The following is a 22753-nucleotide window of genomic DNA, read 5'->3' as shown; positions in this document are numbered from 1 at the left end:
ATTGGAAAGACAAACTGATTGACGGCAGCAGGTTGAGGCCGTCCTTCTCAAGTCAACTTGTACCGATTAACAGCGCGAAGTAGTTAAAACCCGATTAATTTGGGTCATCGTTCCAGAGCGTTTCTCTCCAAAACGCAAACAGATACTGGGGTACAGAAGCGGTTGTGGGGCAGTCGTGGAAACCAACCTCTTTACGAAAAATCGAAGCCATGGTTTCTGACAGGCAACAGGCGACGAGGACGAACAGCTATGGGTGCATCGAGCAAGCAAACCCGTCCCGTCGTCCGTCAGAAAAGCGAAAGTCATTAGCCGAAAAACGCCATCATATTTTTAACGACAACGACGCCTACCCACCGCGCCAGCGGCAGCAACAGCTCCGCCGTCGTCAACAACGACGACGACAAAGAGACCCAAAACGGAGGCCAAGCTACGCCAGGCTAGGCCAGACAGACAGACGGGTTGTAATACTGACCTAGTTTCTTGGACGACGGTTGCTTCGACAGTAGTTACCTTCCTACCTTTTGCAGGTGGTGTGCAACAAGCGCACGGTTGTCGTGCGACATTTTTGGGGTGGTGTCACGCGACACAGCGGTGGTTCAGCGGTTACGAAGCTAAGTTTAGGGGGATTACGTGACAGCCTACTACTGGTTGAGTGCTACGTTACGTGGTGCGTGAGTGCGCGTTACATCACTCTCGCGGCCGCGGAGCGTCACACAGTGTGGGTGTTTGTTTCACTCGATCGGTTCATTTGATTCGCGTTCGTCGAGCGGTTCGGTTGCTCGCTCAACTCGGTGTCAGTAGAGTTTCGGCAAGCGTGGATTCGAGAAGGCGTTTCGTTCGGTGTTCTTCTGTGCAATTCTTGGTCCGCGCGACCACGACGAGTTGTATAAGAGCGAGTCTCGAGTGAGTGTGTGTTATTGTTATTCAACAGGAATTTGATTTTGAAATTTGTGTATCAAGAGCCAAGTGCACACGTCGTAGAGGGACGGGATTTTTTAACTGAGACACCGTGGTCCGGCGTTTTTGGCGGTGAGAAATTGGCTAAAAATTGTTGGCCGGATTGTGTGCCGCGAGTGTTTGGTGGAACAATCGAATAAATTGGGCCAGATTTTCATCTATGATGATATAACAGCATTGGTCGAGAAGTGCGCCGTAACAGTGATTATCTAAAAGGTGAGAATTTTGGAGGGTTCTAAAGTACGGGTGGGGTTTGCAGGGGTCCAGACGACTGTGTGTTGACAGCAAAGGGTTAACGAGGGTCAATCTGGAAGGGCCATTCGCCTGTTTCGGAGGGAGTTCGTAATCCATTGATTACCTAACCAATTTGGGATTACACAAACATTGCGGCCGTCGTAAGCGGCAGCGCTGAAAAAGGATTACGTACTCGGTTTCGGTGCTCTATTGGAGGAGCTCAGCAGAAATTCTCTGCTGCGCTGCTGGAAGAAAGAGCCGATGAAGAGTTCTCCAGTTCGGCGTCGCTCAATTGGGAGCATTCGGGAGTGAGTGCAACGTGGTTTTTGAAAAGCGCCAAACGCTCGTTGAGAGCGTGAGTGAACAAGAACCTTCGGAAAAGTGCTCCAGCAGCGGTGAAATCACTGGATGAGGTGGAGCATTCGTTCTCCCTTTGGGGTTTTGTGGTGCTTGTGCGCCTGTTGGTGTACCGGGGCAGTGTTGTGATGTGTGTTGGGAGGACGCGCGCTGTGCTGTGTTATGCCGACTCCAGCCGCGCTCTGGATCTCTGTTCTGTGTGTTTGTTCGAGAATATTATTTGCCGTTTTATGCTGGCTGCCTCGCATTAGTGCCTCCGGCCACTTGGTGACATAATCCAAAAAAGTGCCAGGCATTATATAAGTTGAACCCCCGCAATAATCGGCAAACGGCAGCTCGCCACAGGTCCCCAGAATACTTGGGACGCGCTCCTGGGTCGCGTGTATGTTCTTCCTCGAGAAAAACCCGGCGTGGTGAAAGTGTGAATTAATCTGTCTCCTGCAAAACAGAGCAATCATCTAGCAAAGCGCACATCTGCACAGAATTTTGCAACAAAGTGGTATTTTTATACCGAACCGTTACAGAAAGAAACCCAATAAAAACGAACCTACGACGACACGGTGGAGAGTGCCACGGTACAAATCGGGAGCACAGGCGTAAGTGAAGTGGCTGTTTACATAACAAGCGCTCGATTGCCGCCTGGCGATATCAACGTGGCAATAATTCTGTGAAGTGTAAATTCTCCCATGAATCATTCTTCGGGGCAAAATAGTAGCTAGTCGGGTTCATGAGTGACAATCAGCGGCGTTTTCGAGATAAGGAGGCTATGCCTCAAAATCGAAAGTGGTCGTGTTTCTAAACAATGCTGGTTCGAAGAACCATTTGGATTCCCGCTAATCGAAGCAGCCTGTTACACAATCCGTTTGTTACAGAACACCCAACAACAACTAGTAACTGTAGGGAAGTTTTTGAGCAAGGCGGCGCGGGGGTGGCCCGGTGGTCCATATCACCGATGTGGCACCGACGACGACGACCTTATGTGTGTTATGCAAATATTATATTTGTTTTTTTTTTTTTTGCCGCCCTTCGTTGTTACCCGTCACAATCGAGGAATATTGTTATGGAACACCAACAACCATTGATGATGAACTCTCCTCCGTGAGCCGCCACGGCGCGGCGTCGAGTTCGAAGTGGGGTTATGCAACAGTTTTTTTCGCCCTCTGTGTCCCTATGCTTCGGCCTTTTATCCAACAAAGTGGGCTATTTCTGGAGAGAGTTCCACAGCCTTCTTCGGTCGAAACGGATGAGGTTCCATGGGGGGAAGTTTCTTCCGATTATGGCACTCGTTCCCTCATTACGTGTGCTGCTGCTGCTGTTGTGTTTGCCGGTGTATAGTTCTGGTGTTGCGCTCCATCGCTCAAAGGTGTTGTTTTTCTATGCAAAATTTAAGTTCCGCAGCACCTCCCGCGGAGAAGGAAGGAAGACTAGCGTGTGTGTGCGTGCCGCTTTAATTTGACACACGCGCTGCTGCAGCTATGTGTGACAAGACATCCGGTTCCGACCTTTTTTTTTGGTTCCGATGCTCCCCCCGGTTTCCCGTTCGCGAAATTGTCGATGGCAGACGGCGTTGATGAAGCGATGATTGTATTGGTGATGATTGTGTGCGTTTGTGGTCTATTTGAGGGGGAGAAGGAAATCCCGCAAACAATCCCGGGATAGTGAAGATGGTCGTGTTGTGTGGTGTGCAAACGATGTTGCCGATTGGAGAAGAATAGTCATGTTTGGTGGCATGTGTTGGGAGGAATTATCACTGATTTAGATGGCAACGACAGTTTGTTAACCCTTCTGGGATTTGGAAAGGGGAGAGCTGTTTGTTCGTGGTGAAACTTTTACATAAGGATTATCGACTGCTTTAAATAACATGAAGGCCATAGTGAACTTTATTTCCTTCTTTCGGATATTTTAAAAATGTCTTGAGTGTAAGAATAAAGAAACTAGGTATTTGAAGTTTAAGATTACATCATTCTGAACTACGAATCCTAACGGTTTGGACTTTTGGATTGTGATTCGATATGACAAACTTGTCTATCTGGTAAAAATGTATTTGATGACTCTCGGGCCTAAATACATCTGACCTCTACAGGGTCGATAGCTACGATCATGAGCGCGCTCGGCTAAAATCCCGATTCAATGGGTGGTGATAGAGAAACAGCAGAGAGATCAATAGTGGGCATAGAAACTCATGAAAAGGTGCTTGAATTAGCAGTAAAATAGCAATTCTTATGCTTTATTGAGTGTGAAGACATCATATTGATTGCTGAACAGCAGCATTCAACTGAATCTAAATTGGAAGACTAATATTGAAAACTACATAGCGGCTATGTTTCTAGACTTCAAGAGAGCATTTGGAACTATTGATCGGTTACTGCTGTTAGAAGTGTTGGTAAAAATTGGCATCAATTGTGCAGGTGCTGCAGGTGTGCTGGGAACCTAGGAACCTTCAAGTTCCCCAAGGAAGCGTATTGGGTCCCTTGTTATTTATGCTATACATCAATGACATGAAAATGTGCTTACATCACGGCCGTCTCAAGCTATTTGCAGATGATTCGGTTCCCTATTGGAGTAGAAATGATTTAGAACTCGTGGTACAAGAAGGAAATGCTGATTTGAAAAATATTGCAGATTTTTTGGAACACAGAAAATTACAACTGAATCTTGGTAAAACCATTTGGATGATCATTGGAAATCGCAAAATAGGAGTAAAGGGCAAACACGAAATTATTGTGAGACAAAAAATGTCATGCCAATTTTCCTATATTGTTTAAAATCATACCAAAATTTAAGGGTTACTTTAAAAATCAAAAGAAAAGTTAATCGATGGAGCCTTGAGTGTTAAATTGAACGCATTTTTCGCTTGAAGCTCTCCATCAAAGTCTACAGTGTCATCCGGTACAAGTTTCTCAGTTTTTTTTTTTTCATTTTCTTAACACTTCCTTCTCGTCTTTGGCTGTCTTCTTGCTCTTTTGAAGTTCCCGTTTCATTATTGCCTTGTATTGCTCCATCGGGCGCAGCTTCGGACAGTTTGGCGGGTTCATGTCCTTTGGAACAAAATGGACAGAATTGGCCTCATACCACTCCAGGACACTTTTACTTGCTGCTGCTAGAACGGCAAAAAGCGCTTCTCGAGGCACTAAGATTTGTAGATCTCGCCATTTACAGTGCCCTTTGTCACGAAAGACTCACTCCTCAGCCCGCAAGAGCACATTGCCTGCCAAACGAGATATTTGGAGGCGAACTTCGACATTTTCTTTTTCTTTAATTTGTCGTCCACATCAAACTTGCTCTTGCCGGTGAAAAACTCCAACCCCAGAATTTGCTTAAAATCAGCTTGTGTATACGTTTCGTCGTCCATCACATAGCAGCCATACTTTGTCAGCATCTCCTCGTAGAGCTTCCGTGCCCGAGATTTAGCCGTCGATTGTTCTGTAACTTGTTTGTATGTAGTCCAGCTCTCTTCTTTTCATTCTGGATGTAGCTCTGCGATATGCCGATCTTTGAAGCCAAATCTCGGCTTGGGACATTGGGATTTGCTTTAATCATTCGCTTCGCCTTTCCCTCCGTCTATTTGTTCTCCGGTCCCGGTTTTCTTCCAGCTGCTTTGCCGTGGTCCATCGTCAACCGCTTCAACACTCTGGAGACGGTTAAATGGTGTATGTTCAACATATTTCCTAACTTCCGATGCGAGAGATTAGGAAATTCCAGGTGTTTGGGAAGAATTTGCTTCCCTCGACTCGCATTGGTTCACCTACATATTCGTTGAATCGAAAAACATGACTTCGAGTTTGACAGCATGTAAACTAAAATTTCTAGAAAACATCTGGTATTCCTAAGGTTGCCAGATTGCCCAGTTTTATCCGGGTTTGCCCGGATATTTGTTACTAAATTTGAGAACAGTCCCCGGCCCGGTTGCCGGATTATGCCCGGATTTATTCACTTTATTTGACAAAATAAACAAAAAAAAAACAACAAACACTTTCAAAACGATTTTTTTTTCTTCCAATAAACATCGTGCCAGAACTAAATTCTTTCTCGATAGTCTTGACTCATCTCAGACTGAAATTTGATCAATTTGCTAGTAACCCGCTGGTTCAATTATTTTACTTTTTTTACAAACTATACAAAACTAACGCTGTTCTCCCGAAACGCTTCATGGATGGATCTTCCCTCAAGCTGATAATTCAACCAGCTTGATTTGAAATTCAATTATGTGTTTAGGCTACTCTCTCAACTTGACATTTAATTCCAAGCTTTCCTTCAACTCGCTTGGAATTCCTATCGGCACGCTCAAGCTGTTCTCCCAACTCGCCTTTAAATTTCAAGCTGTCATCTCAACTCGCTTGAAATTCTCATCGATGCTTTAAGGGTGACCTTTCAACTGTTCTTTAAAATCCAAGCTGTCCTCTCAACTCGCTTGAATTCTTATCGATATGTTCAGGCTGTCCTCTGAACTCGCTTGAAAATGTGACCGACATAATCTAGCTGTCCTCTCAATTCACTTTATATCTCATATTCATCTATACCAATTTTTGCGATATTTCAAAATTCGCCCATTCGTAAAAACACTTAATTCTCACATTCGAAACTACGGTTTCCCTTTTTTTCATTTGACTGAAATAGAAACCAACGGTGTAGCTTTTTTTTTTTGCTACAAATGCTTCTACCCAATGGGTGTTTATACTACTCAGTTTGTTTCACAATGGTTAACTTGTAATCCGTGTGATTTTAAAGCGAGTTTGATTAAAATTATTTCTTCGTGAATCTTAGAATACGTGTTTTCCTTTTCGGTCCGCCTTTCGTTTCTCCAATTTTGACTTCTACAAATCGCTCTAGTAAGTCAAAGAGAAATACCTGCCACGGTCACCAAATGTGTAGATCTGTCTGGAGCTCCGAAGCTCGGAAACAACACCATTGAACCACCGGATCACAAACTACTAGGGGAATGCACACACTACTTGACTCGCTTGCTTGATCGCCGACTGACTGACTGAGTACTCAGCGTACACGCTCATGGGGGATGACCAAGGGTCGGTTAAATCCGTTCACAGACTTGTTAATTGTGGGGCAGTCTGGATTTGGACTGTATTATCGCGCCAGCACTAAATTTTACTTCGGTATCAAAGCTGCCTGCTCAGCTGCTCGAGCGATCATAAAAGCTGCAAAAAGCAAATGCTGGAAGAAATTCGTCGAAGAAATAAATCCCAACACCCCATCCGCGAAACTCTGGGAGAAACTTAAACGCCTGGAAGGCTCAAATCGGACTAGCCGATACCACCTGCTACTGAACCAAAATTACTCCAGAGATCCTTTGATACTAGCAGAAGCTTTTAATGAATACTTCTCCTCCGTTTCTTCAGATTCCCCACCCAACACTCCTTATTCTATCGACTTCGATACCGATTTGAACCTGGAATATAACTCCGACTTCACTTTGCACGAACTCAACATTGCACTTCAGAAAGTTAAAGGTCGTTCCGCAGGACACGATGAAGTCGGATACCCTTTATTGAAAAATCTGCACCAGTCGGAAAGATAACTTTTCTAAACATATTGAATGAAATTTGGCAGACCGGAGAATTCCCATCTCAATGAAAAGATCCCAAAACCACACCAAGATCTTCATTTAACAAACAGCTACCGCCCTATCACTCTTCTAGACTGCTCAGGGAAGATCCTGGAGCGAATGGTTAAACGTCGCCTGTCCTCCGTTCTAGAATCTGAAAATCGGCTAGATACCCGTCAGTTTGGATTTCGTCCTGGATGCTCTACTGACGATCATCTCACCAACCTTGAAGGCATGCTAGACGATGCCCTCGAAAATAACCAACATGTTGAATGCCTCTCGTTAGACCTCTCCAAAGCCTTCGACAGGGTGTACAGACATACAATCTGGTCCACGTTAAAAGATTGGGGAGTGCTTGGTAGAATGGGCCAATTCGTCAAAAGCTTTCTGACTGACCGGAAATCCAGAGTGTTTATCGACGGCATGTCATCTTCCTCCCGGATCATCACAAACGGTGTCCCACAAGGTTCTGTATTGGCCCCTACTTTATTCCTAATCGCGATGCAATCAATATTCAACATTGTTCCTGGAAATGTCAAAATCTTGGCTTACGCAGACGACATCACACTTCTTTCTGGTGCTCCTTTCTCGAAACTTGCCAGAAAACGATCACAATTTGCTGTAGACAAGGTATCTGATTGGGCCCCTACGTTAGGTTTCACCTTCGCTCCAGATAAATCAAAGTTAATGCACTTCGGCAACCGGAACAGAAAGCTGAGTAAGCTCCCACCAGTTACCATGAACGACAACTCTGTTCCTCTCGTTCACTCAGCTCGCATCCTAGGAGTCTGGATAGATGACCGATTAAAGTCTATCAACCACGCTAAACGTGTTTTCAAATCCACTTCCCTTAAACTTAACATCCTTAGAAAAGTATGCAGCGTCAGAGGACCTGGTTCTCGCAAATCGTTATTTTTGTTTCTACACGGATGGGTATTACCCACAATGCTTCATGGTCTAGGATTGATCAGCAGAGGAGGTGACCGCATCTCCAAACTTTTGGAACCAATGTACTATGAAGCAATTCGTGTCATCAGCGGTGCCTTTAGAAGCAGCCCCATAGTATCACTGATGACTGAGAGTGGGCAACCACCTTTTGAATTCATCCTCACCAAAAATCTCACCATCAAAGCAATAAGGTGGCTGTCATACAATAGACATCCCAGAATTCCCATGATCCGACGAGCTGAAAATGCTCTTTTAGAGTACCAAACATCTCTTCCAGATATTGCACCTCGTCCAGAACCTAGACTCAGCAAATAAAGCTTAGTTCTTTTAGAAATGGGACACTTTCATTTGCTAATAGCTCGTTACCTAGTTATTGGATATTGAAAATTTTGACAGCATTTTGTTGCCTGTAAAAAGTACTATTCGACCTATTTTTTTCAAAATTAAAAATTAATGCGTTTTTGAGATATGTACGATGCAAGAGAAAAAGAAAAAAATAATTTTGCACAGTTTCCTTGAAAATACGTCATTATCAAATTGATGGCTGACAAAACCGTTGATTATTCAAGGAATTACTGAGTTTTTGTGGTGGATAAGTATGCAAACACTGTCAATAATGTCCACAAAGTTCAAATCAAGCATTGGAGAGAAGCACATGATCGGCAACAACGGTTAAGGATCATCAAGGAAGTCAAGTTTCATACCAGCATTTTTAATTTTCAATAAACGAAAAACTAAGGGTAGATCGCTGAAATGTCAAAAACAATTTTCTCCGATAAGCTGAAAGTGTTGCCTAGTGATGACTCATTGAAATCCAACCTCAAACAAACATTTTTTGATAGTTCCAAAGCTCTTAAGCTGTAAAACCGGTACCGAAAAAAAAACGTTCAAAAATGTGGTCAAAAATAATCAAATTTGTTCATTTCGAAACAACTGTATACACTAAAATGCTTCCAGTTTCCAGTTTCCAGAGAAGTATTGGACAAAAAAGTATCAGAAATTGAAGAAGGAGGGTGAAGCCACCTAAAATATAGATTTTACGAAGTATAAGTTGGAGAAACTGATCAATACCATGACTGAAAAAAGTGTGCGCCAGCCAATGGGAGATACCAAGAATAAAGTAGAAATTTCTTTAACAAAAAACGGTAAATATTTTTTTTCAAATTTTTTCATGAAAGATCATAACATTACCTTCTTTTTCTCCATAGAAAGTATTTCGTTCAAACGAATGGTTTTTTAGATACAGGCATTCGTAACTGTCCCATTTCTAAAAGAACTAAGCTTTACAACACGCCAATCCCGAAAGTTGGCACGTTTCTGCTTTCAAAATTTCGCGCTGGTGTAAGCTCGTCAATTGTCCTGCCATTTTTCCACCAACTGGTAGAGAGGAAGTACAAAAATACCCCAAAATTCTACACGGCTCCGAATCAACCGATAACCGAGTAGGATGTGGTATATTTGGCAGTACAAGAAACATCGCACTTCAGTCCCATCTCAATGCACAGTGTTCAGCCCAGAACCCTTTGCTGTCTTAAAAACTGCCGAAGACTTATGCCCTTCATCTGGTCCCGTCATCTTCTCGGACTCTGCTAGCATGCTTAATGCCGTGTCAGCAGGTAACACAAAACATCCCTGGATTATTAACTTCTCTGAACTCGCTATCCAGAAAAGTATTACCCTGTGCTGGATCCCTGGGCATTCCATAATTCCCGGGAATGAAGCTGCAGATCGTCTGGCTTTTGAAGGCAGTCAGATGACTCCTCCAAATATTCCCGTAACCGTCAAACACATCATCATTCAGTGTCCGATATATCACCAAGTCCGATCGGACTGTGGACTGGCTCAAAACCTTCGGGAAGCACTCTCGAATGATCCTGAGGACGAAGAGAAAATGTTACGCTTCTTACGAAAGACTAAATTGTTCGGAGAGATATAAGAAAAAAAGAAATCAACAACAAAAAAAAACAGATCTACAACACTGGCAACACAAGACGCACCAGACAGACACGGCAGGAAAGGGGATGAATAACGCCCAGGCGTTAAAATCCCAGGAAAAAGAAATTACTTCGGAAGTCCGGACTTCCGAATTTCAACGGACTTCCGACAAAGAAAAGTGAAGTACTAGATCGTCAGAAGTCCGTATTTTGTTGTTAGTTCACCAGCGCCATTTCTAAAAATTTAATTTGAATGGACAATATTAGGTACTGATAATATAAACCGTTAGGGCAAAGGGGGTTTCGACCGCCCATTAGGGCAAAGAGGAAGCCCATAAGGGCAAATATGTATTATTTAATTTTGGAAACTAACAACCGTAAATTGGCAAGCCTTGAATGGGCTTCTAGTGAGTGTAATTATTTGAGACGAAATTAAAAACTAAACTCAAATACTGAATCGATAGTGAGCCAGGTTTCAGCACATGGCCGTCGAGAGAAAAAGTAAAATAAAATAAAAAAATATATTAATTGCATCGCACTAAATTGGACTGCGCACTCATGACTGCGACATTTGTGCGAACTTGCACATTCGTGCGAACTGTCAAATCAGTGGAAAATCTGTCGGAGTTCTTCACGCTAACCTTTTTTCAGTCAACCTTTGTACGGATAACTGCGGCTGCAAAACATTGCACGAAATCCAATTTTCAATGAAAGTGCCGGGATTCAGCCTATCGCCATCGATAAAAGATAAAAGTCGGGTTCAGTCCATGGCAATATAAAAATTATGTAATTAATTATAATAATGAAGCATTTATTGAAAACGGGGAGAATGTGGCATCTCGATTAAAGTTGTCTTGCGCTCCAACCATACAGACAGTGTATGAGAGCCAAACTCAACACACGATGCTGAGCAATCGCTAGCACAACAAATCTTTGCAGAATCTAGCCTGCAATCAAGTCAGTAATGCGGCAGTCTGGATTTCGACCTTGTTAGGGTCTAGACCCGGGACTCCATATCTTCGTTTTCCCATGATTGAAGTTCAGAATAAACCATTCCAACAGGCATGGTGTCTTTCGTTGGGCCAAGGCTTTGTTTATTAAAGTCTATTTCACATAGAATCGGATAACATAGATCATTTCTCCGAAAAGATATAACGTACAACAAAAGTAAAAATGGCATTTTGTAGGGTTTTTATTGCACTTTAAGGAAAAAAATACATACACCCAAAATAATCTGCACGTCGTGGCTACGTGAAAAACTACATAATTTTTATCCAAATGATTTTCACGTAGCTTCTACGAATAAAACACGTGAACGCACCCTTATAAGAATTTGTGTGTCATGAACATCACCTACAACTTACGTGAATTTTTGGTGAATTCCATCAGATCTGATAGCGAAAGTTATTTTTATCATTAGTTCAATCTACTTTAAAGGGAAATAATATTGAAATGAAAACCTAATTAGAATTAATGGTTGTTTGCATCGGTAATTAAATGAAAATTCATGCATTTTTTCAACATTTTATTTTACCTTCACGACTATTTACCATGGTCCATTATTTAGTGAAGAAATATTTTGATCCCAACTGCCCTGCAGTTCGTTTGACGAAATGATGCTGAAATGGAAAAAGAATTAATTACCTATTTATAACTCAATCTTTTAACGTAAGAAAGGAATTAACTAACTTCCGAATGAGCCGGAACTTTCCCCTATAAAAATCCGCAGCTCGCTTGTTCCTTTGTAACCCTTTTGCTCAAATCAAGGGAAAAGGGGCTTTTCTTTTCCTTATTACTTTTTCGAAGGCGCGACGTGGACTGCATAGACGATATTGACGATAATCAGGGCTTTTATAGTTGTTCAAAATCTACAAGTAATAAACAAACATATGAAATACTAAACCATGTTTGACGACGTAGAACTCAGCTTACCAAATTACCTTTAGTTCCAAAGTGTAGTTGTAGCAATTTTTGTGGACCACATCGAGTGGCTCATTCTTCTCCGGGGATGCTTGTTATCTATGAGGCAGGTCAATCCAGATCGACGAAAGTTATCTGAATAAACCTGTGGAAGTCAGAATGTTTTGCAATTTATCATTGTTGATTACCACCAATTATTTTAAAAAAACTGTCTGAATTAAATGGAACTTATTTGGACGGCAGGCCCTCTTCTTTTGCTGTTCTACGGCCACGAAAAATATATCTTTCACTGAGGAGCAGAACATTTTTTTTCTGCATCCGCTTGCGGTAAGGTCCCCGTTTGAAGTAGCACAGCCGTGCAGCAGCGTCAACAACAAGCTGCTCCCAATCCAACATCCGTACAAAACCGAATAAACACCAAAGTTTACGATTTTTTTTTAAATACACCCGGCACACTTTTCCTGCGAACGAGAAAAATACAAGTAAACAAAGTCAGCTGTTTTGAGACCGATAATATTCTTATAAGAATTCATCCATCCCGTACAACTATACGCTCAGAAAAAAAGACCACGATGGATTTCAATTTACCCACTTAGAATTTACGTGAAATTCATGTATCAGCCAAGTGGAGGAAAATGGTTTACTACCAAATCACGTAGAATCCATTTCATGCGATAAAAGCTGAGTTTACGTGAAAAATCCCGTATTATTAATTTCTAAATTATTTTGGGTGTATAAATCATTCGTCAGATTTTCGGATGAATTTTCGAACTTTTTTTTTGTGATACCACCCCTCTTTTTCTGCACAGTACTGCTGGTAACCTCATTTGCCATCTTGTTCCACCACTTTTCCATTAGAGCAGGTTTTTTCATGGTTCTGCCACATTTCATCAGGTAGCCCTTACCTATTGCCCAATATTTCTCGATGGGACGAAAATCCGGACAGTTTGGTGGATTGATACTTTTTTCAACAAAATCGATCTTGTTCTCCTTATACCACTTAACGACATCCCGGCTGTAGTGGCAGCTTGCCAGGTTCGGCCAGAACTTCACCGGACCTTTTTGTGGGATCGAATGAATGATTGTTAGGACTCTTCTGGAGACATTCTTCTTTGTAAACATTTCCATTCATTGTGTCCCCAGTGATGAAAATCTTAGTCTTCTTCCCACAACTACAGATCCCTTGCCAAATCATCAACTTACGAGCAAATTTATCTGCGAAAACAAACTTGAATCTACCCGCAACATTCCCTTTACGCTTCGCAAGGTTAAATTTGTTACCGGGTATTTGTCCAAAATCCATTTTGACGTGAGTTTCGTCGTCCATCAAAATGCATCCGTTGTACTTGGTCAACACTTTCTCGTACAACTTCCTTGCCCCGGTTTTGGCAACCAGGTTTTGTTTCAGCGTCCTGTTGGGGTGTTTGCTTGCATGATACGACCGCAAGCCTTCTCGCAAACAAATTCGTCGAGCTGTACTGCGGTTCGTCTTGAACTTTTTCGCCAAATCACGCAAGGAGATTCCAGGATTATTGTGAACTGATCGAATTACCTTTGCTCGCAGCTTCCGGTCATATGTTCCACTTTTACGCCTTGTTTGTTTTGCTCGATCCACCGTAAGGGTCTCCCGGTAACGTTGCAGCACCGAATTTACAGTCGATTTAGGATATTTCAGGAATTTCGCGATCTTTACCCCTGACCACGTCGGTTTTTTTCTCGCCTTTCGCGTTCCATCGTCGATAACTTTTGACTGACTGCTTCAATCTTGATGAAATTTTCACCATTAAGTAAACAAACCATCCGGATCAAAACACTGTCAATAGATTTGCGAAGCGACAACTAGGGGCGTTGCAGTAAATGAAAAGATGCGACCAGATTCTATCTATCTGTTCACTCTAGCATCAGCTATCGAAAAAAAAATGTCTCATAGAACACCAAAAGATCGATCATCATCTGTGACCCACGAAAAAACGAAGTGAGCTAGGTTTGGTGTTGTGTAATTCGGCATAGTGATCTTGATCCCTTGCGAAACATTTTTACTCATCGGTTTCGGTAACTCGCGTGCTACCACCCATTACCACTGAAAACATATTAAGGTAGCTGTCAGATTGAGGCCGTGTGTCAACTCGTTACCGTACTGGCTCCAGCTGTTGAAGTGTAGTAACCATAATAAGCGGCGGCGGCTTGCCACAAATGTTGGATGGTGGATGGGCTTACACAACACAACCACCCAACGAACGACGCACCTCGGCTTTGGTTACTCAGCAGCAGTTGATTTTCTTACACAACCACGTGCACGATGTGTCCCACTGTTTGGGCAGCGTGGTGTAAGTGGAACCGCGCGCATATAAACAGAGAGAAGTCGGTCCCCCAAAACAGGGGGACTCGGCTCTCTGCTTCGGTGTTTTTCTTTGGGGCTGTTGTCTTCGCGTTGTGTTGGTGGATTGTTTTGGGTTCATTTTCCCGTCCGTCGATTTTGGTATTGGTTGGAAAACTCAGTTGGCTTCGGCTGTGAGAGTTGGCTGTTGTTGCTCTCTCGTGAGTTCCTGGGAACTCACATCAAATGAGAGGAGTATGGTTGGTGGAAATTCGGTTTCAGGTTCAGTTGAATTCGGTTCGCGCTGCCTGGTCGGTGGATGTTTTCCCGGTTTTTCCCTTCGGGAACGTACGAACGCAAACAGCTAGGTGGAGTCGCGCGCGTGTTTATTTTTTTGGATTGGGTAATCGGGATTCGGTAGACGGGGATTTTTGCCCGGGACGGAAGTCGGGAGACGCACGTTTTAAGTGAAAAAAAAACCGGATCAGACCCATTGTACGTTTGGGGGAGTCATCAGAAGAGGGTCATTATTGCTCTATATCTCTCATCCGATATAGATTAGATGTTTAAATTGGGAAGCGTCGTCGTTGCCGCCGTCATCATCGATGGTTATGTAATTTTCCAGCGTTGAGCTCTTGGTTGCGGCACACCGCCTGGAAGAAGGAAACTGCAGAAAGATTTCCCAGTAAATATCAGGGTGAGTAGCAAGCAGCAGATAAAGATGGAAAAAGCTAACGGAAACAGTCAGAGTCAACCGAAAAGGAGCCGCTGATGCTCCGGGTTTCCATTCCATATGGACCCAGATGGATGGATGATGATGGTCGTCGGAGTTCCATCTCGTGCTCGGGAAAATCGAACGACACCGACACACATCGGGCCGCATCTCCGAGCGCAGTAAATCGAAAAGTAATTCCCCCTGAATTGAGAGAAATTCTGCTGCTACCCTTCCACGCCACAGCGTTCTTCCTCCGGCCCAGTTAGCGCCATTCTAGAGGGAAGTTAACGTTTGACAAAAGTTACATAACGGCTGCTGGTGCTGGGTCCAAGGTTTTTCGCAACATTACTTCGTCGGATGCCAAGTGATGCCAGGTTTTACTGTGGAATCGCACCCGGTTTTCACTTCTATCAAAGGAAGAACACAGGAAAAACGTGACTTGATATGTGGAGTGGAACCGTTGACGTTTAGACTTTTTTCTGATGTTGTTGTTCGTGTTTCAAACTGCTTGTAAAAGATAACTGACTCACAGTCGGATGTTGCTGATGTCCGGGTTTTTTCCCTCGGTCCGTGTAGCTCCTAGTTCAAATTTTTCGAGTCGAAACGTGATAATTCTTGGTGAGGAATCATCATCGTAGAGCAGTTGCGTTGTTTCATTTTTTCGTTTTTTTTTGTGATGCCGGCAACAAACTGTTTGTTCTGTCACTGACCGGACCCCGATAGAAGTGTTTGTTTTTGTGTGGGCAGCTGGTTGAAGTGGTTGGTTCTTTGGTTCGTGGAACTGAGTCAGTCTGTTTAATTTTTCTTTTGGATTAGATTGGATGGAAGAGAGCTTCTTCTGGCAACGAGCAGCGGTATCTTATCTGTCAGCTGTTTTGTTACTTGGTGGCGGTCTAATTGTCTGTTCTGGTAAATAAAGGCAAAGTCCTCTGGCATTCGTTGAAGTGCAGTTGTGATTGGTTACGTTGGAAGTACATCACGGAGCAGGAAATAGTGTGACGGTTGCTGCATGGTGATTAATCCGGAAGTTATTTTGTAGTTTCTGGTAAAAAAGGATTTGTTTTGCGTTGATCTCCCGATGTATCTGATGATGATTACATAATATAGTTACTAGTTTTCGCGAGTGCCTGTATGAGATGTAACTTTTACATCGGTCCTCTTACCCATGATAGCAGAGCTCGTTATGTAACCCTCAACTTTACTTGAAAAAGCAAAAGTGTCAAAAGGCAATTTGTTAAATGAAAACCTAAATTTTGATTTTCAATATCCTAATTTTTTTTCTGTTTCTATTATTTAAAACATTTTTAAAAAAGATTTTTAATTTTTTTTAAAGAAGATTAACAGCTAAATATGATTATTGATTTTCTTATATAATTTAAAGATCTGACTGGAGTCTGATAAAAGATCTAGACTTACATTTGGAAACGGCCATTCTTTTCAGATCAATTTTAAATGACAATTTTCAACTCTAAAATTAAAATTCCAACAAAAATGTGGTCTACGGGAGTGTTTTGGAAAAATGATTGAATTCTTAGAATAAAAAATTGACAACCAATATTTCAAAATCCTACACTGAGAAAAACGCATTTTGAAAACTAGAACTTAATTTCCCAAAATAACGTCATCTCAGAATTTAATGATTTTTTTTTCTTAGTCGGGTAATAATAAGGCTAACAAGTCGTCGAAACATTGCAACTTGTGCATATTTAAGGAAAACATTTTTGCTAACAAAAAATTTTTAAATTATGTTTTTTAAAATCGTATAATTTGTTTAGTGTAGATTTCCAACATTTCATTCAAAAACTGCTTCGTTGAATTGATTGTATTGATTTCTAAGAAATTTTGCTTCAATTGTAATAATTGATGGTAAAAGTAAGATGAAATCCTACACTGAAAATAAATGCAGATTGAAAACTTGAAGTTGTTTAAAAAAATGATTATCTCAGAATTCGATAAAGTTTTTTTTTGGGTGGTGGAAAATAATGTTGTCTCCAACTCTTCTAAACATCGCAAAGTTAGCACTTTCAAGGGAAAAAGTTTTTCTTACAAAATTTTTTATATGTTTTTGATGAAAAACGAAAAACAAATGCTTTGGGTGTATAATGATAAACAGAAACAGATCATTATAATAATCCATTGACTCTGACAAAATTTAAAAATAAGTACTTACATTTAACATTCAATCGGAATATGGTGGATCGGGCCAATAATTTAGAGATGGCAATTTTTTTTAAATTGACTTTAAGTTTTAAGTTTGCAATTTTTCAGTGTAGGATTTCCGCTAACTTTTATTTTCAATTATTACAATCGAAGTTCTCATTTCTTCGGAATCAAACAATTCAACGAAGCAGTTTTTGAATTGAAGGTTGGAAATCTACACTGAAAAAATAAATTACACGATTTTCAAAAATAATCATGAAAAAGTTTTGGTTGGAAAACACTTTTTCTCCTTAACCCTCCGTTTCATAGAGTAACAAATTTGCAACAATTAATTAATAGAAAAATCGTATTAAATTCTAATTTTTTTCTTGATGTACACATCATTTCCAACTGCTTAGAATAATTTTTGAGGAAAAATTAAAAATCATGAAACGAAGGGTTAAATATGCATAAGTTCCAATATATGAACGACTTTTATGCCTTATTATTACCGGCTTAGAAAAAAAATCAGCAAATTCGGAAATGGAAATTTTTTGGAAAATTGAGTTTTAGTTTTTAAAATGCATTGTTCTCAGTGTAGAATTTATCATTAATATTTTTTCTAAAAATTCAATCATTTTAATTAACAAACACCTCATTTGTGTAGGCATTGTAATTTTCGAGTTTAAAATGTTTACGAAATTTTTGCCTTAAAAGTTTGGCCCTTTTCAATTGTAAGTCTAAATAATTTTTGGGAAAACTAAGTATACCGATTTGCTTTACTAGGTAAGATCTTTATGCCTACAAAGTTTCATTGATTTCTGAGAGGGTCGCGCAAATTTTGTGTCGATTTGGCGTGAAATCCGTCTATAGGATCCTTAAATTCTAAAGAATGTGGAATAGGTCAGCTTTGCTAGTGTGTGTGTATCTTTAATTTTCAGACCCGCGTTTTTTTATCTTGACTTCCCTTTCTAGATAAACTTGGCTTTAAATAAATGTAAAAAGAGTCTTAAGAACTGTTGTCAAATTACTACACCATGGAAATTTTTACTAAACCAACTTCAATGAGCACTAATGTTGAATTGGTTTTTCTTTCTCTCTTTATGGCTGATTTTTATGACATAAGGGAAAATGTGAGATCCTACTGAGCATCATTGACAGGAAAGAACCAGCTAAAGTTTGTCACAAACCTACAATACATTTTGTAGATTGGCCCAAAAAAGGCCTGTTCAAAATTTTAGTATTATAAGACTTTTAGGGGTACCTGAAAGCGCTCGAAGTTTCACAATTATGTTTAATAATTTTTTTTGTAAAAAATCAACTTTATAATTTTAAAAATTACCAGAAGGGTTACCACAGGAAATTCGGAACATCGAGGTTATAATATTGATTTCAAATGACGTAGAAATGCATGAAACCCCGAGATCTGGTGTTATCTCGAAAAATTTTTTTGTCAATAATCGACTCTTTGGGGCTTTGAGACGTTTTTCGGAAAACCGACGTCCCAAAAAGCCAATTTTTAGTATAAAATTTTTTTTTTCCGATTTTTCTGGTCTTCCCCTTTTTTGAGTGTAAAAAACCGAAACTTTGAACTCTTTGAGGCACCCCTAATTCAAGTCCGATGAAGCTGAAATTTTGCAAAGATCAGAAAATTTTTTTCTGGTTCGGCCTCAATGGGAGCTCAGATTTTAAAGGCTGCTGCTACGATCAAAATAAACTATTTTTGATTCGGCCCCTGGAAAAAGGCGGATTAGCACAGGGAGCAAAGATTATAAAGGCTGCTGCTTCGAACAAAATTGTGTCTGCTTCATCCCCTGGAAAAAGACGGATTGGCTTAGAAAGCGCAGATTTTAAGGCTGCTGCTGATTGTAGGTTTTGATTTTCTCATCCGGAGGATAATGACGGAATTGGCTTAGGAAGCGCAGATTTTTCAGGCAGCTTCTGCTGATTGTTTGCTTTTATTTGGCCTTCCAGTGGAAAAAAGACAGAATTGGCTTAGGAATTGCAGAATTATAAGGCTGTTGCTGCTGCTGATTGTGTGTCTGTTGATTTGGCATTCCGGTTTAAAAAAAGACGGAATGGCTTTGAAAGCGCAAACTTTTAAGGCTGCTGCCGCTGATTGTTTGTTATGATTTGTTCTTCCGGTGGATAAAGACGGAATTGGCTTAGAAATGCAGATTTTTAAGGCTGCTGCTGATTGTTGGTTTTGATTTGGTCATCCGGGGGATAAAGACGGAATTGGCCTAGGAAGCGCAGATTTTAAGGCTGCTGCTGATTGTTTTTTTTTTGTATTTGGTCATCCGGGGGATAAAGACAGAATTGGCTTAGGAAGTGCTGAATTTCTAGTCCGCTGCTGCTGCTGACTGTACTTGCTGATTTGGCATTCAATTCCGGAGGAAAAGACGGAATGGCTTTGAAAGCGCAGATTTTTAGGGCTGCTGCTGCTGATTGTTTGTTTTGGTTTGACTTTCTGATGAAAAAAAAAAACGGAATTGGCTAAAGAAGCGCAAATTTTTAAGGCTGCTGCTACTGAATGCTTGTTATGATTTTGCTTTTCGGTGGAAAAAGACGGAATGGCTTTTGAAGCGCAGATTTTTAAGACTGTTGTTGCTGATTTTTTTGTATTTAGCTTTCCGGTGGAAAAGACGGAATTGGCTTAAGAAATGCAGATTTTTAAGGCAGCTTCTGCTGATTGTTTGTTTTGATTTGGCCTTTCGGTGAAAAAAGACAGTATTGGCTTAGGGAGTGCACAATTTTAAGGCTGCTGCTGCTGTTGTTGATTTGGCATTCCATTCCGGTGGAAAAGACGGAATGGTTTTGAAAGCGCAGATTTTTAAGGCTGCTGCTGCTGAATGTTCGTTATGATTTTGCTTTCCGGTGATAATGACGGAATGGCTTTGGAAGCGCAGATTTTTAAGACTGTTGCTGCTGATTGTTTGTTTCGGTTTGGCTCTTCTGTTGAAATAGACGGAATCGGCTTAGAATGTGCAGTGTTTTAAGGCTGTTCCTGCTGATTGTTTGCATCGATCTGGCCTTCCGTTGGAAAAAAAGACGGAGTTGGCTAAGGAAGTGCAGATTTCTAAGGCAGCTGATGCTGATTGTCTGTCATCATTTTTATAGTAGTTTGTAAACTCGTCTCTTGACGAAAGGTTTTTCATAATTTTTTTCTTGCCTTAAATGACTACTGATGCTGATGATTATGATTTTTAACTCAGTAATTTTACCATTTTAACCATCTTTATAGAAGTGGAAAACAATCAACTTCAGGAAATAATGAAAAACATCAATTTTCCACCCTTTCTCCGAGTACCATAATGAAGCAATTAAGTACAAGAAATGATGCCACCATCCATTACAGGCATCGACAAATTGACAACCAATATCCACTCGTCGTCGCTGTCAATAACTCAATTACGCATCAAATCTAGAGCCCTAGCCGCGCTCCAATTGAAAGAAGCTAGCCAGCTTCCCTTCAAGGAAGACTGCAATTCTCGACATCCATTACATTGTAAAGAAACCATAATCGTAAACTGACAAGGTTTTTTTTCGTCTCATTTTTATCTTTCGCAGCCAACCGCCCGCTCTGATTCGTGGACGACGGCAGCATTCCCGGGTGCCGGGAAAGCATAACCAACCCAAGAGCAACGGATAATTGAATTTTGTCGAGTGCAACCGAGTGCATCTCAACTACTCTACACTAAGAAGCAGCCTCAGTGATACGTCTAGGAAGCGAAAGGGGTCAAAGGGAGTGATATGTGCACGAATGCATTTTTCTTTCCTTGTTAAAGCTGTTTATTGCCGAGCGACCAGTCGATTGTCCCGTCAAGCTTCGAATATCTTGGGTGTGTTCTGGTCGTTGCTTTTTTTTCTCGACGAATCAAACTATGTGGCTATACGAAGGAATTTAATTAAAATATTTCCCTGGCAAAGTGCAAGTAGCTAAGAAGAGAAGAAAAAGAAGCCGAGAGACGGGCCCAAGAGTGAATTTCCGCAGTGCGTTCAATCTCTATTAATAAAGTGCGCACCGGGTTCGCGCGAAAATCTGGTACGAAAATCTACGAAAGTGGTTGCTGCATCTCTGATCTTGGCTCTGGGAAGTGGTTCTCTCTCTCTCTCTCTAGAAGTGAATTTTCCGGGCCTGAAACCGGCTCAATTAGTCGGGAAAATTAAACTCGGTCCGACACGTGACCGATGTGTTCTGATTGCGTGAAAAGTTTAGCCAAAAGATTTAAAGCCGCCGCGCGTGTGGGGTTGTATTTTGAGAAATAGCTGGGCAGTCTCCAAGGTAAAACGCGAGAAAGAAAAACAGCGGCAGGTGAGAAAGATTTATTAGTTAGTGTGGGATGGCTGCGATGACAGATGCATTTATGGGACGGGATTATTTGCTGGCGTGTAAATCGTTTCGGAAGTTTTTGCGGGAGAATTACGGATCCCCACGAGTTGGCACCAGTGAAATCGTGAGCGAAATGTCTGCAGCCACCGGAAGTGCTGCCAGCCCAAGGCAGCTGCCCACATCAGTGTACTACAACTATGGAGACTCTCTTGCCAAATCGGGTCGACTGAAGGAAGCCCTGGATGTGTACGGGCACATCAGTCAACTGCTGGGATCGAACCTGATCCCGCTGGAAAAACTGTCCCAGCTTTCGCAATCCCTGATCAACTACAGCAAACGGACCAATGATACCGCGATAAGTTTGAACAAACTTTGCTACGATAACGGCTCAACGACGGTAGATCCGTTGAGTTGCCCGGTCTGTGAAGGGGTTCTACGGTTTCCGGTGACGGCCACCTGTGGCCACACCTTTTGTAGGCAGTGCTGTTTTGGGCACACCAAGTGCCCAGTCTGTAGTCAGCAGTTTCCCACAGTAGCCAGCCGAACTGCAACGGTAACTTCCGACAGTCTGGCAACACTGGTTCAGTCGGAAGAATCGGTGGATATTGACCAAACGGCCGGATGTAGTAGTACTGGTGAAACAAGTGTTAGTATCAGCAGCAGCTCGGTTGCCGGAAGTTCTGGCAACGGTGCCGGCGATGAGGGTAGTGGTAGTGTGATAGGGTTCGAGCAGGACATTTTGGTCCGAAGACTGGTCGAGCGTTGGTGGGGACCAGAGCTGAAGGCAGCTGAGTACAACGAGGAGGCGCAGCGATTTCTGGAGTGCGGTGCGCTCGATGATGCGCTGCGGTGCTGCAATCAGAGTCTGGAATATGGTGAGTTGTTTCCGTTTTTTTTGTATTACTGTATGGCCTAATCAACAAAATATTTACATTTTAGAAAGTATGAATGTTTGCTTAGATCTGAATCTTAACCTAAAAGATAAATTGTGGTGCCAAGATTTATATTATTCTCTACAACAGTACCTAATGGCTCATTCAAAATTATAGTCAACACCATTATTGAGTTAATGTCAACCGGTGAGATACATATGAGTCGTAAAAGATTTGATAGGGTTTTGTTCTGTTCAATGGGGATTTTTCCACACTTTGCCACCTCCCACTATAAAATTAATGATGCATGTAATAATAATAACATCATCTGTGCAAACTGCTCTTAATTGTAGCGCCGCAAATTAATGCCCGATCGTAATAAGACCAAGAAAGTATTCACAATACTAGATTGTAGTGTAATTACTGATTAATTATGGTAATGCTATTTGCGGTTCAATAACGCCATC

At 41.5% G+C, this 22753-nt stretch overlaps 1 protein-coding gene across 3 annotated transcripts in view; it reads left to right on the top strand.

The window, feature by feature from the left end:
- The first annotated feature begins 761 nt into the window (after positions 1-761).
- Positions 762-22753, top strand: part of LOC129751619 (LON peptidase N-terminal domain and RING finger protein 1) — a 207262-nt gene continuing 185270 nt past the window's right edge. The window contains exons 1-2 of one of the 3 annotated variants that reach the window (XM_055747222.1): positions 762-1173; positions 20652-22289. In XM_055747222.1, coding sequence (XP_055603197.1) covers positions 21425-22289 — 865 coding nt within the window. In that variant the 5' untranslated portion in view covers positions 762-1173; positions 20652-21424. Of the gene's footprint in view, positions 1174-1802; positions 2145-14529; positions 14925-20651; positions 22290-22753 lie in introns of those variants that run through there. The other 2 variants (XM_055747224.1, XM_055747223.1) reach the window with 2 other exon arrangements.

This window comes from Uranotaenia lowii, chromosome 3 (assembly GCF_029784155.1).
Source record: "Uranotaenia lowii strain MFRU-FL chromosome 3, ASM2978415v1, whole genome shotgun sequence".
In the NCBI taxonomy this organism is placed as follows: Eukaryota; Metazoa; Arthropoda; class Insecta; order Diptera; family Culicidae; genus Uranotaenia; species Uranotaenia lowii.
Note: the sequence above shows the minus strand (reverse complement) of the source record. Positions and strands in the feature narration are given on the sequence as shown.